The following is a 12,308-nucleotide window of genomic DNA, read 5'->3' as shown; positions in this document are numbered from 1 at the left end:
TGCTGAGCCAGAGCAAAGATTTAACGAACTCTCTAATGTACATATTAGTTTCACTCCCAAGGCTTATTCTTACATTCCTTAGGGAAGGAAGAAGCTGTAACATCACCAATAATCTTCCCCGATGGAAATAAAACTTGCAACTATGACAAAAATCCTCTGTGACTGGTAGCCAAATCCACTCATTCTCATGCTGCACACTCTTTATGTGAAACAGCCTTCGTGAGGAAAGTAGTTAAAACGTGCCAGCTGCCTGTGCTGACAACCATGTATCCAAAAAAGCAGTCTTTCAAACAAAATGGAGATACTACTGTAAGCAACACAAACACTGTCTTCTGCTCACCTTCACTGTGAAAGCAGCCCTAATAAAAGATTCTAAGAAGTCAAAGAGTAACTGGCTTTGGTTTTTCCCTTGCACTTTGCTCTTGCCACTCCTGTGATCACCTCACATTCCCTCTGACTCATGTAAAGCTTTACAAGACATACCACGCAAGGTTTCTTCAATCCTTAGCTAGCAGGCACTTGCACAGTTACATGTGGCTCTAAATCTTCAGGGATAACAACTGAGTACATACACACTTTTACAATAAAAGTTTGCAAAAACCAGTTTTCTCTGTATTAGTAGTTTAGGCCTTGTTTTTTGAAGCCGCCCAAACCAGCAAAGGAACGAACAAAAAGATCTTTTGCTTACCTGGATGCTACAGCCCATCCTGGCAAGCCAAATCTTTCATAGTCTCCTCCATAAATGTCTCGAACCAGCTTGTCCGCGTGTGTGCTGTCCCCTTTGGACGCCATTTCCAGAGCTTCCTCAAAACTTTCACAGCCCGTCAACAAACTGCACAGACCAAGAAAGGTCCCTCCACCCAGACTACAGGGAAAGAAAACTCATTGTTCTTAAACAGCATTTCCTCACATCAAAGATTCTTATGTCTAACAAAATAAAGAAAGCCCTCCAACTTTGATACCAAGGCATCTGCTTGCTTGCCCAAGGTTCACTACTCAACCAGCTGTCAATCAATTTAGCATTCCATTTCACATTTATATAAATCACTTACAGAAAGCTAACCATATAGTAAAAATTAACAAAGAGTTATAAACTCTCAGAATCTAAGCTGGAAGACTTAATCGGACAAACTCCCTGAACATCCACATCAGCCCACTGACTCTGACCCTTGATCATTTCCTGTAAAACAAACTCTGGGAATATTTATTCTTATAGAGCAAGAGAAACACAAGCTCAATGGACACAATCAAAAGTTGAGATGATCTATAAAACTCTCACTATGGAGCACTTCTAGCACTCACTGATTGATAAAAAAAGATATTAGCTACATGTCCTCAATAAGAGAACTATGGGAATGGGCTTCAATGCATGTAGCAGTAAATTAAAGATACTAGTGAGCAAGGAAGGGATAGATGGGGGCAGTTGGGGGACTAAACACTTGGAAAACAGAATACTCATTGTTCTATAGAGTAACGACCCAAATTTAGGTTTTTAAGTTACCTTGTTCCAGTTACTCTTTTATAGTTGTCTTTGGAATGGACTGATAAAATACTGACTCCTGAACCAATGTTAACAACCAGCAATGGGTATGGATCGTCCAGGTTAAAAGGCATCTTTTGGCATCTCTCAGGATCTGAGGCATTTTCAAAATAATAGCACTCTGCCTGGCCATTGAAGCTGACAGAGTCTATATACAATAAGCCTTTGACAAGGCAGTCAAGCTCATCCAGTTTGTGCAGCTGGAGGTTTCCAATCTGTGTTAAAAAAGAAAAAAAGACAGTGACAACATGTTATAACATTGCTTAAACATGCTACAAATTTATATTTGTGTTGCCTAACTTTAAGAAGCTATCTCAGGTGACTAATTTGGGAACTTCAAAACCACTGCAAAGCCAACAAAGAATTCAGAGGTAAATTCTGAATACATTAACTAGCAAGTTATTCTGACTATAAATTCTGATCTTAGACTTGAATCATGAGCAGACAGGCAGTATGAATATCTGCTTTGCTAAGCCCAAAGATAACTTATGAGATACTCAGACATTAATCCATTGAAAAATTAGAAACATTTCTCATCAATCTAAATTAAAAAAAGTCAACAAATATCTCCTCATTTTAGAAATCAGTCATTTCTTGGATATCATCAGATAAAAACTGCAATAGCATCGTACTACCTATCCTTGCAACTTTACTAACAGTCCAAGGACCATAAGAAAGCTACAGGTCAGACATTCTATTGAGTTTTAGGTTTGTTACAGTTCTACCTCAGATTTGCACATGACATATAAGCTGCTGTTCCCTCATAAAGCAAAAAGTCAATTTAACAGGTGCTGTGAATTCTGGAAAGGCTCTAACTTCACACCATACTTAATCCAGTTTAATTGTTGGCTTTCACAAAAAGTGTGAGCACACCCTCTCCCTTACCACAGCAGGGAGTTCCAACAGTTAGACAGTCCAACTAGGCAGCTAATCCACGAATAAACACCCATGAAGTCTACCTCTCCAGTCTATCAGCCTGCACTAGATTACCAGATTGCACAAGCAGACTGGATTGCACACTGCTGACTGACATCAGCACCAGAACAGAGCACTGCCAGTCCCCTCCTCCTCTCCCTGGTTCCTTCAGCCTTCTTTGCTGTGCCACAACTGCAAAGCTTCCCTGCTGAGCAGCTCAGGGAACTGTTCCAACATAAAATATTTCTGTGGGGTTTTAGATAACCAATTAGTTCTGCTGTACAGACTGTGATCCCACCCCATGAACAGTTGTACCAGCTCAACACAAGACTGGCACGGGGCTGGAAATACAATCAGATTTTTGAAACCAATCATTTTGTGCTACTAAAAGTCATCTTGTCTCTACAAGCACAAGAGGCCTGCACCCATGTTAAATCTAGGCCATGTGTACACCAGACACTAAGTCTCTTATATTAAATTCTCAGTAACAACTATCTTCAGATGCAAACTGCATCTAAACAAATAATCAATTTTGATTGTCAAGGGAAGAGTTGAAACACCTCAGGAAAATACCAAACTGCTCTGCAATTGAAAAAAAGACTGCTTCTGAGATCTGTGTTTTGCCACAGATCTCTAAACAACGCAATGGACTAATTTAGTGAGGATAATCTCATCCACAAACACTGAAAACCTATCATCAGAGACTGCTTAGGAAAGTAAATCCAAAGTGACTCAAGCATCTCAGCAGCTGAAGCACATTTCTCATCAGAGGAAACAGATTAGAAAATGGTTAACTGCCAAAAAGGTGTCCTGCATTTCACTGCACTAATAGAAGTGTCTAATTAGCCATTAGCATTAGCTCTTCATGTTTATTACAATGCCAGAAAGCATATTTTTAGATTATCATAGTTAAGACCGAAAGATAAATGATTAATTAATAATCTTTGAGCATCCACAGCTTTTTGAAATGCTGCTTATCTCAGCCCCTCATGAGCAGTGGGCTGAGCATCAGCTGCAGCCCGAGCCAAGACAGGCTACCTACTGTGCGAAAGTCTTCTTCAAACTTGTAAGCACCACCACCGGTGGCACAGAGCACCGTGTGTAGTGTTGAAAAGTTTTTATTTCTTCCCATTTGGATAAAAGTAGGCAAATCATGCGTTGGGAAACGAATAAAGTGCAAGTTTCCTCTTCGAGCAAAAATCGTTAAGTCTTTCAGCTCAAGGTGGACATCTCGAATGCCAGTGGATCCATAGGCTACATTGGAAGTCAGATACTTGCGGATGCTTTTCAAGCTTTCAACTTCTTCCTGCTCCTCCTCTGCAGTGATATCAATAGGTTCAAAATATGCAAGTTTCACCAAAGTTCCCCCAATGTCCATGCCAAACCATGGAAAAGCTGTGAAGATAAAAGAATTGATTGATTAGCTTTGTTAAAGAGCAAAAGAATACATGGAACTTCAGACTAACCCAACGCTGTACTTTTCAAAAAGACAGACTTGCACAAAAAAGCCCAGAGGAACAAAGAACTGGTACTCATTTCCATTAAAGGATCTTAAACAGCCCTCTGGCTGCAGGGAAAAATGCAGGAAGCAGCAACACTATTTACACATTTAAATGCTGTCACATGTGCTCAGAAAACCCAGCTAAAAACTCCCCAAACCACACCACATCTTTTATACCTACGCTATCTCCAAGCACGAATAAAGGCGTTCTGTCAACCTGGTATCTGGCTAAGATCTAAGCATGAAGTCACATATGATTTGACTTCACAACTGCAAACCCGACGTCTTGGCACTGTGACTCTGGACATAAAATTTCTCATCTTACTGTCTGAACACAATTAACTGATGATTTATTAAGTAATCTCACTAAGTTTCAGCCTCTTGTAAACAATGTCACAAGACCAAAACTGAAGCAGGGAATTTGATCCACCCAGACCAGAAAGTGTCAGGAGTCAATCCAGCCCATTACAGCATTTAACTAGCACACAGCAAGCCAAGTCCTACCTGAAGCACTTGGGATTCTTCCTGTTCAGTGGGCTTGGTCAGAGTTCTGACAAGCAACTGGGCTCACGTACTTATAACCTAACTTACTCCTTACAGTAGCAGCCCAGAGGAAGATGGTACACCAGGATTCTTGTGTAAGTCAGTTGCTCGTGACTGGTTTATATAACAGGTCTGGCCAACAAAATTAAAGCCATTGTTTTCCTAACACACAACTGGATATACATACATATATATATATACACATGGCAAGCACATGATCAGTTGTATCCTTGCAGTCCCAAAATCACAGCTATGGTTCAGGATTTATCCATGCTTGAATGGCCTTTAAATATGAAAACTACACAGATTGTACAGACTTAGAACGTTAATTGTACACAGACACAACATGGAAACCTTGTGAGCTCTCCTAGCACTGCAACCTTCAAATCAGCTTGTTTTGGATGGTTCCTGGCTCAGGATCCACCCTGTGTGGATGTAGGAGGAATGGAGCAAACAGGAACACACATGAAAACACCGGTTCCTCTTCCACTGACTGAAAAAGTGATTTCATTTGCAGATGTCCTGGTCTGAGTTAGAACACATCTAATTCTGTTCAGTGATTTTACTTTTCAGCTCAGTTTCTCCTAACTGCATTTTCTGAATGTAACTGCAGATTTCTGCACATTATCTCCTAGCAGTGATGAGGCTCCATGTTCAGAGTTCCTACCAAGGACTGGTGCACTGAAAGGCTCTTACTTGTACCTGCTCCTGTGCAGACCAAGGTCACTGCTAAACCCTGTGTAGCGGTTGGAGCAACCTTGTGCATGTTGGGGGTGCAGAAAGTAAAAGGCTGCATCTGTGGGGAGGAGTGGGCAGGGCAGGTGTCCACTAAACTGCCCAGTGAGGGATTCCAACCCATGCAAAGCATATTCCATAAAAAGCTGAGGGATCACGAGGGTCAGGCCTCTTCTTCAATGCCCAGAATCCAAGAAGGACTCTGTCCAAGGAGGACTCTGCCTTCAGTCCCAATCCACACGTTCCAGAATCTGTTTTCTGTCTGCCACTGAGTCCAGCCTAGAACTTCCCCAGCGCATGCCCCACAGCATCTGTGGTGACAGTGACACTTGCCACCAGGAGGGCTGGGTTCCGTGCTGGGTTTGTATATATCTGCGTACATTTCATTTGATTATTATTTCCATTAAAGCTGTTTTAGTTTTCCTTTTCACCTCATAAATGTCTCACCCTTATTACCTTCCTCTTCCCTATTGGGAAGGGAGTGGATTTTTATAGAGAGCATCTGTCATCCATGCAGTGCCTTGCCCAGCCCTAGCTTGGGAGAGCGTTAAAGGGTTTAACCCTTGATAGCAGTTAAAATAAGGCCACAGAGAGATTCAAGACACAGGACGACTCAGAAAACATACTATGGAGAGCACACTCAAGTCTCCTATGAGGCTTCCCCTCCAGAGGGCAGCCAGGCTAACCATGGCAATGGCTGAAGGTGACACAGCCACTTTAAGACATGCCATCATACAAGGAACCCAGGCATAACTTTACACCACGTAAGGCAGCACTGCTTAAGGGGATGTTGCCACTCTTTGAAACGTGTTCGAAGCACAAGAGCTTTCACTACTACATGTGATATCTGCAGCATATATACCAGCACCTATGGCTGGTATAGTCTCTCAAATCCAGTAAAATTTAAATCTGAGGCAGTATTGTATTTGAAAGCTGTCTTGGAACAAGTCAAAACTAGCACAGCAAATAGCTTCAGCTGAGAATACATAAATAAGTCTATTAAAAGTGTTTTTATACTCGTATCTGTGGGTCATGCTTCTCTGAGTGAGAGATTTAGGAATAAAGCGACATCAGAACAATCTTTTGAAAAAAATATTCCCAGAGATCAGCTTGATCCTTACAGCAGTCGTTGTTAAAGAAACAAGCCTGGATAAGACCAATACCAATCGCACAGTCTTCGCTCCAAGCTCATAGCTCTGCAGATAGCAGGTCTGGGGATGTGCACAAACGTAACCGTCATTCTGCAGCTCCAATTCATGAGGAGAGACAATGGACCTCCATTACAACAGGGTGTTTTCTGCAGCTCTATGGAGATTTAGTCAGAAGAAGTTTTTTTTCTCAGCTCTTCCTCTTTGTAACTGTTCTTATTCCCAGGAAGACTCTACAAAAAGTGACGCACAGGTCAGAAGTATTCCTTGCTGAGAATTTAACTGCTATTCAAAGAACAAATCCAGTGCCCTGCCTTTTCAAAGTTCAGCTCCTCTATGCAGAGTTTGGCTGCAATTTGAAAAAATGAAAAGCAGGAATCTAGCTTTTTACTGAACAAGCCCAACTGCCTTGGATAGACTACATAAAACTGCTTCAAAAACTTACATTCTGCTTTTAGGAAGTCACAAGCCAGGCACTATTTAAGAATACGTAAACCGCTTTATTTTTACTGTCTGAGAATAGACAAAAATGCAAAGTAGAACACAAACTGGGAAGTCAAACCCCATATGGTTCAATGTTATACTTCATACCAAACTGAACAGGACAGCAAGAGGAGTATCACAACACCCAGCGTCCAGAATTCCAAATGCAGTTTTCCTTTCACTCCCAGCTCTGCCAGGAGCCACTGTGGTCTATACACAGCAACCAGGAACCTTTGCCACAAATCAAGGGATTGTTCCATACATGCTGTGAAGACAGCTTTGAGAGGCAAACTGTGCCAAGTTATAAAAATAATGGCATTTAAGAGGATTCCCTAGAACTGCTTCCTGCAAGGTAGACAAGCACTTCCCGCACAGGAAGAGCATTGCCACAAGGTGCTGTGGGCAAGTCACCACGTAGCCATTCGGGCTAGTGAGCAGACCCGTGCTGGTGGCTGTGGGTTGTTTAACTTATTTCTTAGAGCTACACAGGGAGGCTTCATGCTCTTGTCTTCACAGTTCTCAAGTTCTTGCTGTGCACAGTTCCTGGTAGCAATCTTAAGGCTACTTATATCTTATCATAAAATGTTTTTAGATGCCAAAGGAAAATAATTACAGTAAAAAGTCTTCCTTGTGCCAGTCCAAGCACAAAGGTTGAAGTGTTTCCCTTTTCTTTGGGTTCTGATTCAGTAAAGCAGAGGACCTTTGAAATTCTCCACCCAGACCACATACTAGTACTCTGTCTTTGTACACCCATTTTGGATCCAAAGCTGTAGGAAGTACACATTCAAAGACTTAAATACTTTTCCCCTTTACTCAGCTGAGCATAAGATTCCTATTCGTATTTAGCTTTGAAAGACTGAGAAACAGATTCCTGGTAAACTCTTCCCTAGGACTGTAGTGACACATCTGAAACACAAACACCTTTAAAATACTCCCTTCTCACCACAAGGTAAAACAACAGTCTGGGTGAACCCTGCATTATACAAACAAGCATTTACTTTTGAAGAGTATCTAACTCCTAATTCAACCAAGGAGCTTTGCACCATTATGAAAAATACAAATATCAGAGCTGCAAATGACAGCAGAGAACAGGCTACCAGATTTTGTGTCATCTTTGTAAGAAAGCTTATGTATTAAGATGTAAGACTCTTGCACCTGAAGTAAAAAACAGCTTGGGGAACAACTGCCAAAGTGTGCTGCAGTTCACAACTATCTATTGGCTTAAAACACAAAGAAGGAAAACGATCATGAAATCACACGAAAACTTAGGCTGACTTCTGCCAGCACTGCAACAGTTCTTCATGGAAGCACGGGGTGTTATTGGTTCTGGTGTACACAACTTACCTTCTAATTTAGGTCAGTATCTAGCCATTGATAACAAACCTAACCTTGAGCCCATTCTTATCTGATTACTGACAAAACAAACAAATTAAGTCTATAAAAGTCATACTGAACTATTACACAGTGTTTATAAACACAGCAACTTAAACTAAATATGTCTTGCAGTTTCTCCAAATGCATTTTCAACTATGTACATGCACGCATTCTTATGCCTCCAGCATTTCCCCAAGACATCTGCACACAGCAGAGTAAAAATGAACTAACACCTGAACCAGGAAGCAGTGTAAGGCAGCTAACATACCCAGTGGGACAGTTCAGAGACAACACACCAAAGGCTGTGGAAGGGCTAAATCGAGTGGGATTGACCTACTGGCCTGGGCAGCCAAGTGTCCGTGCTGTACCCGGGTTACACAGAGGTGTGCCCACAGGCCTCCACAGAGCAAAGCTCCACATCCAGTGTCCTCAGCCCTTGGACCACCTGAGGGTTTCTCTGCTTTGCTAGTTTTTTAACAGGTTTTTGGTTCCAACATCCCAAGTTCAGCTCAAAATAGATTTGTGCTGGACAGAATTAACACCAGAATTAAACGTTTCTGATGTGCACTACCACATCCTCCTGTTTCTCTCATGGGAAAACTTCCCATCAACACAGTAAACTCACCACACTTCCCTACTCAGCCACCTCTGCCCCTGCCACAGAAAGGCCACACTTACCAGTGGGTGGACAGGTGGAATCAGTAATTATTGCAACTGCTCTTCATCAGAACTATCACATCTACAAGTGGATACCATGTAAAGCTAATAAAGGACAAAATATCACCACTGCCATCTTCTCCCCTCCTTGCTTATTCTATTAATTTTGTTGCCATTCCAGCAGCAATCTCTTTGGGGATAGGTGGTTTTATTATGCTGTGATATGGCATGCAGAGGCATAATCTAAGGCTTACAGATGCACATGGTATAAACTGTGCCTGGCAGTATTAACCCATTGTTAGAAACACATTTTTCAACTCCAGTGAAACGAGAGCCTGTAACATATGCTATGGGCTAATAATCAGCTTTCAAAGACCAAGAAGAAAATGCTAGGATACCGCAAAACTAAGCGGCAAGTTCTAGGAACAGAAAATAATAAATTTAAAAGAGATTACCCAGCAACCTAAGTGGATTTTTCATCTGTTCTATTACACAAATCCTACATGGGATCACTGTGTCCACAATGAATACATACGACCATAAAACCAACCACATTAGAGAAAATAAATGTAAGATTTTCATCTCCTCTTTATATTGGCACAGCACTTTGAAAATCTCTGCTATGCACTTATTATGATACATTTAACATCTCAATTTGCCTCAAGGGAAATGCAAACATTTGCTCTCCAACTATTTTTTAATAAACAATTAAAAGAAACAAACTGTAGAAAGTAGCACACACCGCGTGCTGAATATTGGAACCCTTTGCCTTTCCTTCAGCGGTCGACGACAGGCCGGAGCCCAGCGGCGGGGCCTCTCCTCCCCTGAAGAGCACAGCCTGCTGGCACTTCCCTCCGCCCCGTGCCTCGCCTTCCCCGCCAACACAGGAGCTCTCTCAACGAGTGGCTCCTTCTTCCAGACAGATCTAACCCGGACGTGGTTCTGAGACTCTGCTCTCACGTTTATCATCTACACCCCCAGGTAACCTTTGGAATTTTCTCTCACGAGAGCCAGCCATTCTTCCCCATCAGCACTTCCTCAGAAGAGCCATCACACAACTGCTTATTGGAAGGGTCCTCTGGAGGTCATCTAGGTCAACCTCTCATTCACCCGAGCAGGAGAATTGTCAACACTGGACCAGATCAACTAGGGCTTTGTCTGGCCAAGGCTTGAAGACCTCTGAAAGTTTTCGATCTCCTCCAAGGATGGAGGCTCCACAACCTCTCCAGCTTCCACTGGTACACTAACTACTTAGTTCAAGGTTTTCCTAATCTGAATTTCTGTTATGCTCCTTTAAAATGCCCATCACTTCTCATCACCTGCAAAAGACATTTAAATGGCCTTTTACTAGCCCATCTCAAGGCAGCCAATCTCAGAAGCCACATTCTATAAGTTCGGCTGCCCTTCTCCCTGCTTTTACAACAACAAAGTACCAACAGCACTGGGCAGGGGAAAACCTGGAAGGGATGACCCATACAGGCATGCCTAGGAGGCAGCGTACCCCCATGAGAAATTCTGAACTTGCTAGATGTTCTCACTCCACCCTCACCTCTCTCAGGACAGACATGGCACTTGGCCAGTGCAACCATCCTTTATCTGGGACGTTTAGCATCGTGCAAGAAAAGTGCAGGTGGGCTAAAGTTATCTTCTCAATTCCACTTTCAAGGCTCTTGCAGCTGCCTACAACGGTCTTAGCCAAACAATTTGTAGCTAGACAGTCTAAAAGTGGTACTGTGAGCTCAACACAGCTTTCTGGTCCATTTGAGCATATAAGTCAAATCGACAGCACCACTGGAGCACCAAAAGCCCACAAGATTGACAGACTTTTCCACCTTCAGTTGTTTTCTGAATCTGCTCATCTTCAAACATTCAGCTGCTCTCCCATTTCAGTCAATGGGATAAACTGGAGAAATCCACAGAATGAGTCTGAAGTTCATCACCAATGAAACTAAGTGCTATTATCTTTAAAAGAGCCACCAGTGGCTTCAAACCATCTTAGAGTCAAGGTGAAATAAACAACATAGTTAGACACTTTTCTTCCCCTCCACTGCTATACTCTTCCAGCTGTTTCCAAGTCCGACCATAAAATCAACTACCAAAGTTCAGGTTCAAAAACTGGAAGAGTGCAACTGCAGTTTAGCATATTTAAGCAGTTAAAACTTCTTGATAACATTTAGCATTGCTATTTAAGCATGAGGTTTAAATCTAGCCCTATGGAAAACATCTTTGAGGCCCAGCAGAGACACTCCTGAAATCAGCAGGTTTCTGCAGTAGAAGCAGCCACACTCTCATCATTTTAAATTACCAGACCACTCTAATGTCTTACTGCTAATTACTGCTTCAGAATCTTGATATTATTTCTTAAATAGTACACCAGGGAAAAAAGTGCTGTCTGAACTGAACTCTTCATAAACAAGATTACAGTCAATTCAGAGATTTCCACATGGCTAATTGTGTGCTACAAGACGTATATTTAAGGTATCCTTGACACACCCCAGGAAAACCAAAGTATTTTCACAGCTAAACCAAATTCCACGCTTATTGCTATTTCTAGAGCTATACTAGTATTTCCTGCCTTAAACACGTTTAGTGATTTTCTTCTTGTTGGTCTGCTCAAACAATATATTTAAAATGCACACTTTCCACAAACTCTCTTAGTTGTATGCTCATTATAGAGGCATGTCATATGGCCAAGAACAGGAGCAAGGCCGGCTCTCTACGACTAGCCATCTTTTCCACACAGTAACTCACCCTGAAAATAAAGATTTAAGTCGGATGACAGACAAAAAAATAGCTTAATTCAGCCGAGTAACACCTGCATCCCTTTCAGCACAGGTACACCTGTGTAGGTTTGACAGGCACAGCCGTGTATGTTGCACCGGGAATACACCGCCTGTATGGGGAATAACTTCACCCAGCCCAACTGCATCCACTGAGCCTGAACCATGTCTGTGCTCACCAAAACAAATATGGTACTCCAAAAGAATAAATGGTAAGAAATATTCTTACAGCTGTGCTTATCGAAGGGGGGTATTCAGCATAATTTAATAGAAGACTTGTAACCGAATATTAACAAACAATCTTAAAAAAAGAAAAAGTTGATTAACCCTTAAAATGCAAAACAGTTCTGCAGCCGCCTGTGCAGGTGCTTAGTACACCGCTTAAATGCCATCTTCATTAAAAACTGCACGCATCCCAAAAACCCGATTCTATCGCTCCCTGTTCCAAGACAGGCCCCTCCAACACCCCCCGGGTCAGACCTCCAGAACCCCGAAACCTCACCCGAAAAGGACGCAGGGAACCTCGTCATGCAGGTCCCGAATCCCCGGCCCGGCAACACCCGCCTCGCCGCCCCCCCGGCCCGGCCCGGCCCGCGGCCTTACACGGCTTCTTGGCATCCTTGATCTTCATG

At 42.4% G+C, this 12,308-nt stretch overlaps 1 protein-coding gene across 1 annotated transcript in view; it reads right to left on the bottom strand.

Annotated features, from left to right (window-relative positions):
* The window catches only part of PANK3 (pantothenate kinase 3), an 18,085-nt gene extending 5,778 nt beyond the window's left edge, over positions 1-12,307 (bottom strand). The window contains exons 1-4 of the mRNA XM_008938357.1: positions 12,280-12,307; positions 3,498-3,850; positions 1,502-1,755; positions 689-865 (exon numbers count right to left, since the gene is read on the bottom strand). Coding sequence (XP_008936605.1) covers positions 689-865; positions 1,502-1,755; positions 3,498-3,850; positions 12,280-12,307 — 812 coding nt within the window. The remainder of the gene's footprint in view (positions 1-688; positions 866-1,501; positions 1,756-3,497; positions 3,851-12,279) is intronic.
* Between the last annotated feature and the right edge of the window lies 1 nt (position 12,308).

The sequence above is a fragment of the Merops nubicus genome, unplaced genomic scaffold, assembly GCF_000691845.1.
Source record: "Merops nubicus isolate BGI_N331 unplaced genomic scaffold, ASM69184v1 scaffold15374, whole genome shotgun sequence".
Taxonomy (NCBI): domain Eukaryota; kingdom Metazoa; phylum Chordata; class Aves; order Coraciiformes; family Meropidae; genus Merops; species Merops nubicus.
This window is presented reverse-complemented; position numbering and strand designations above follow the sequence as displayed.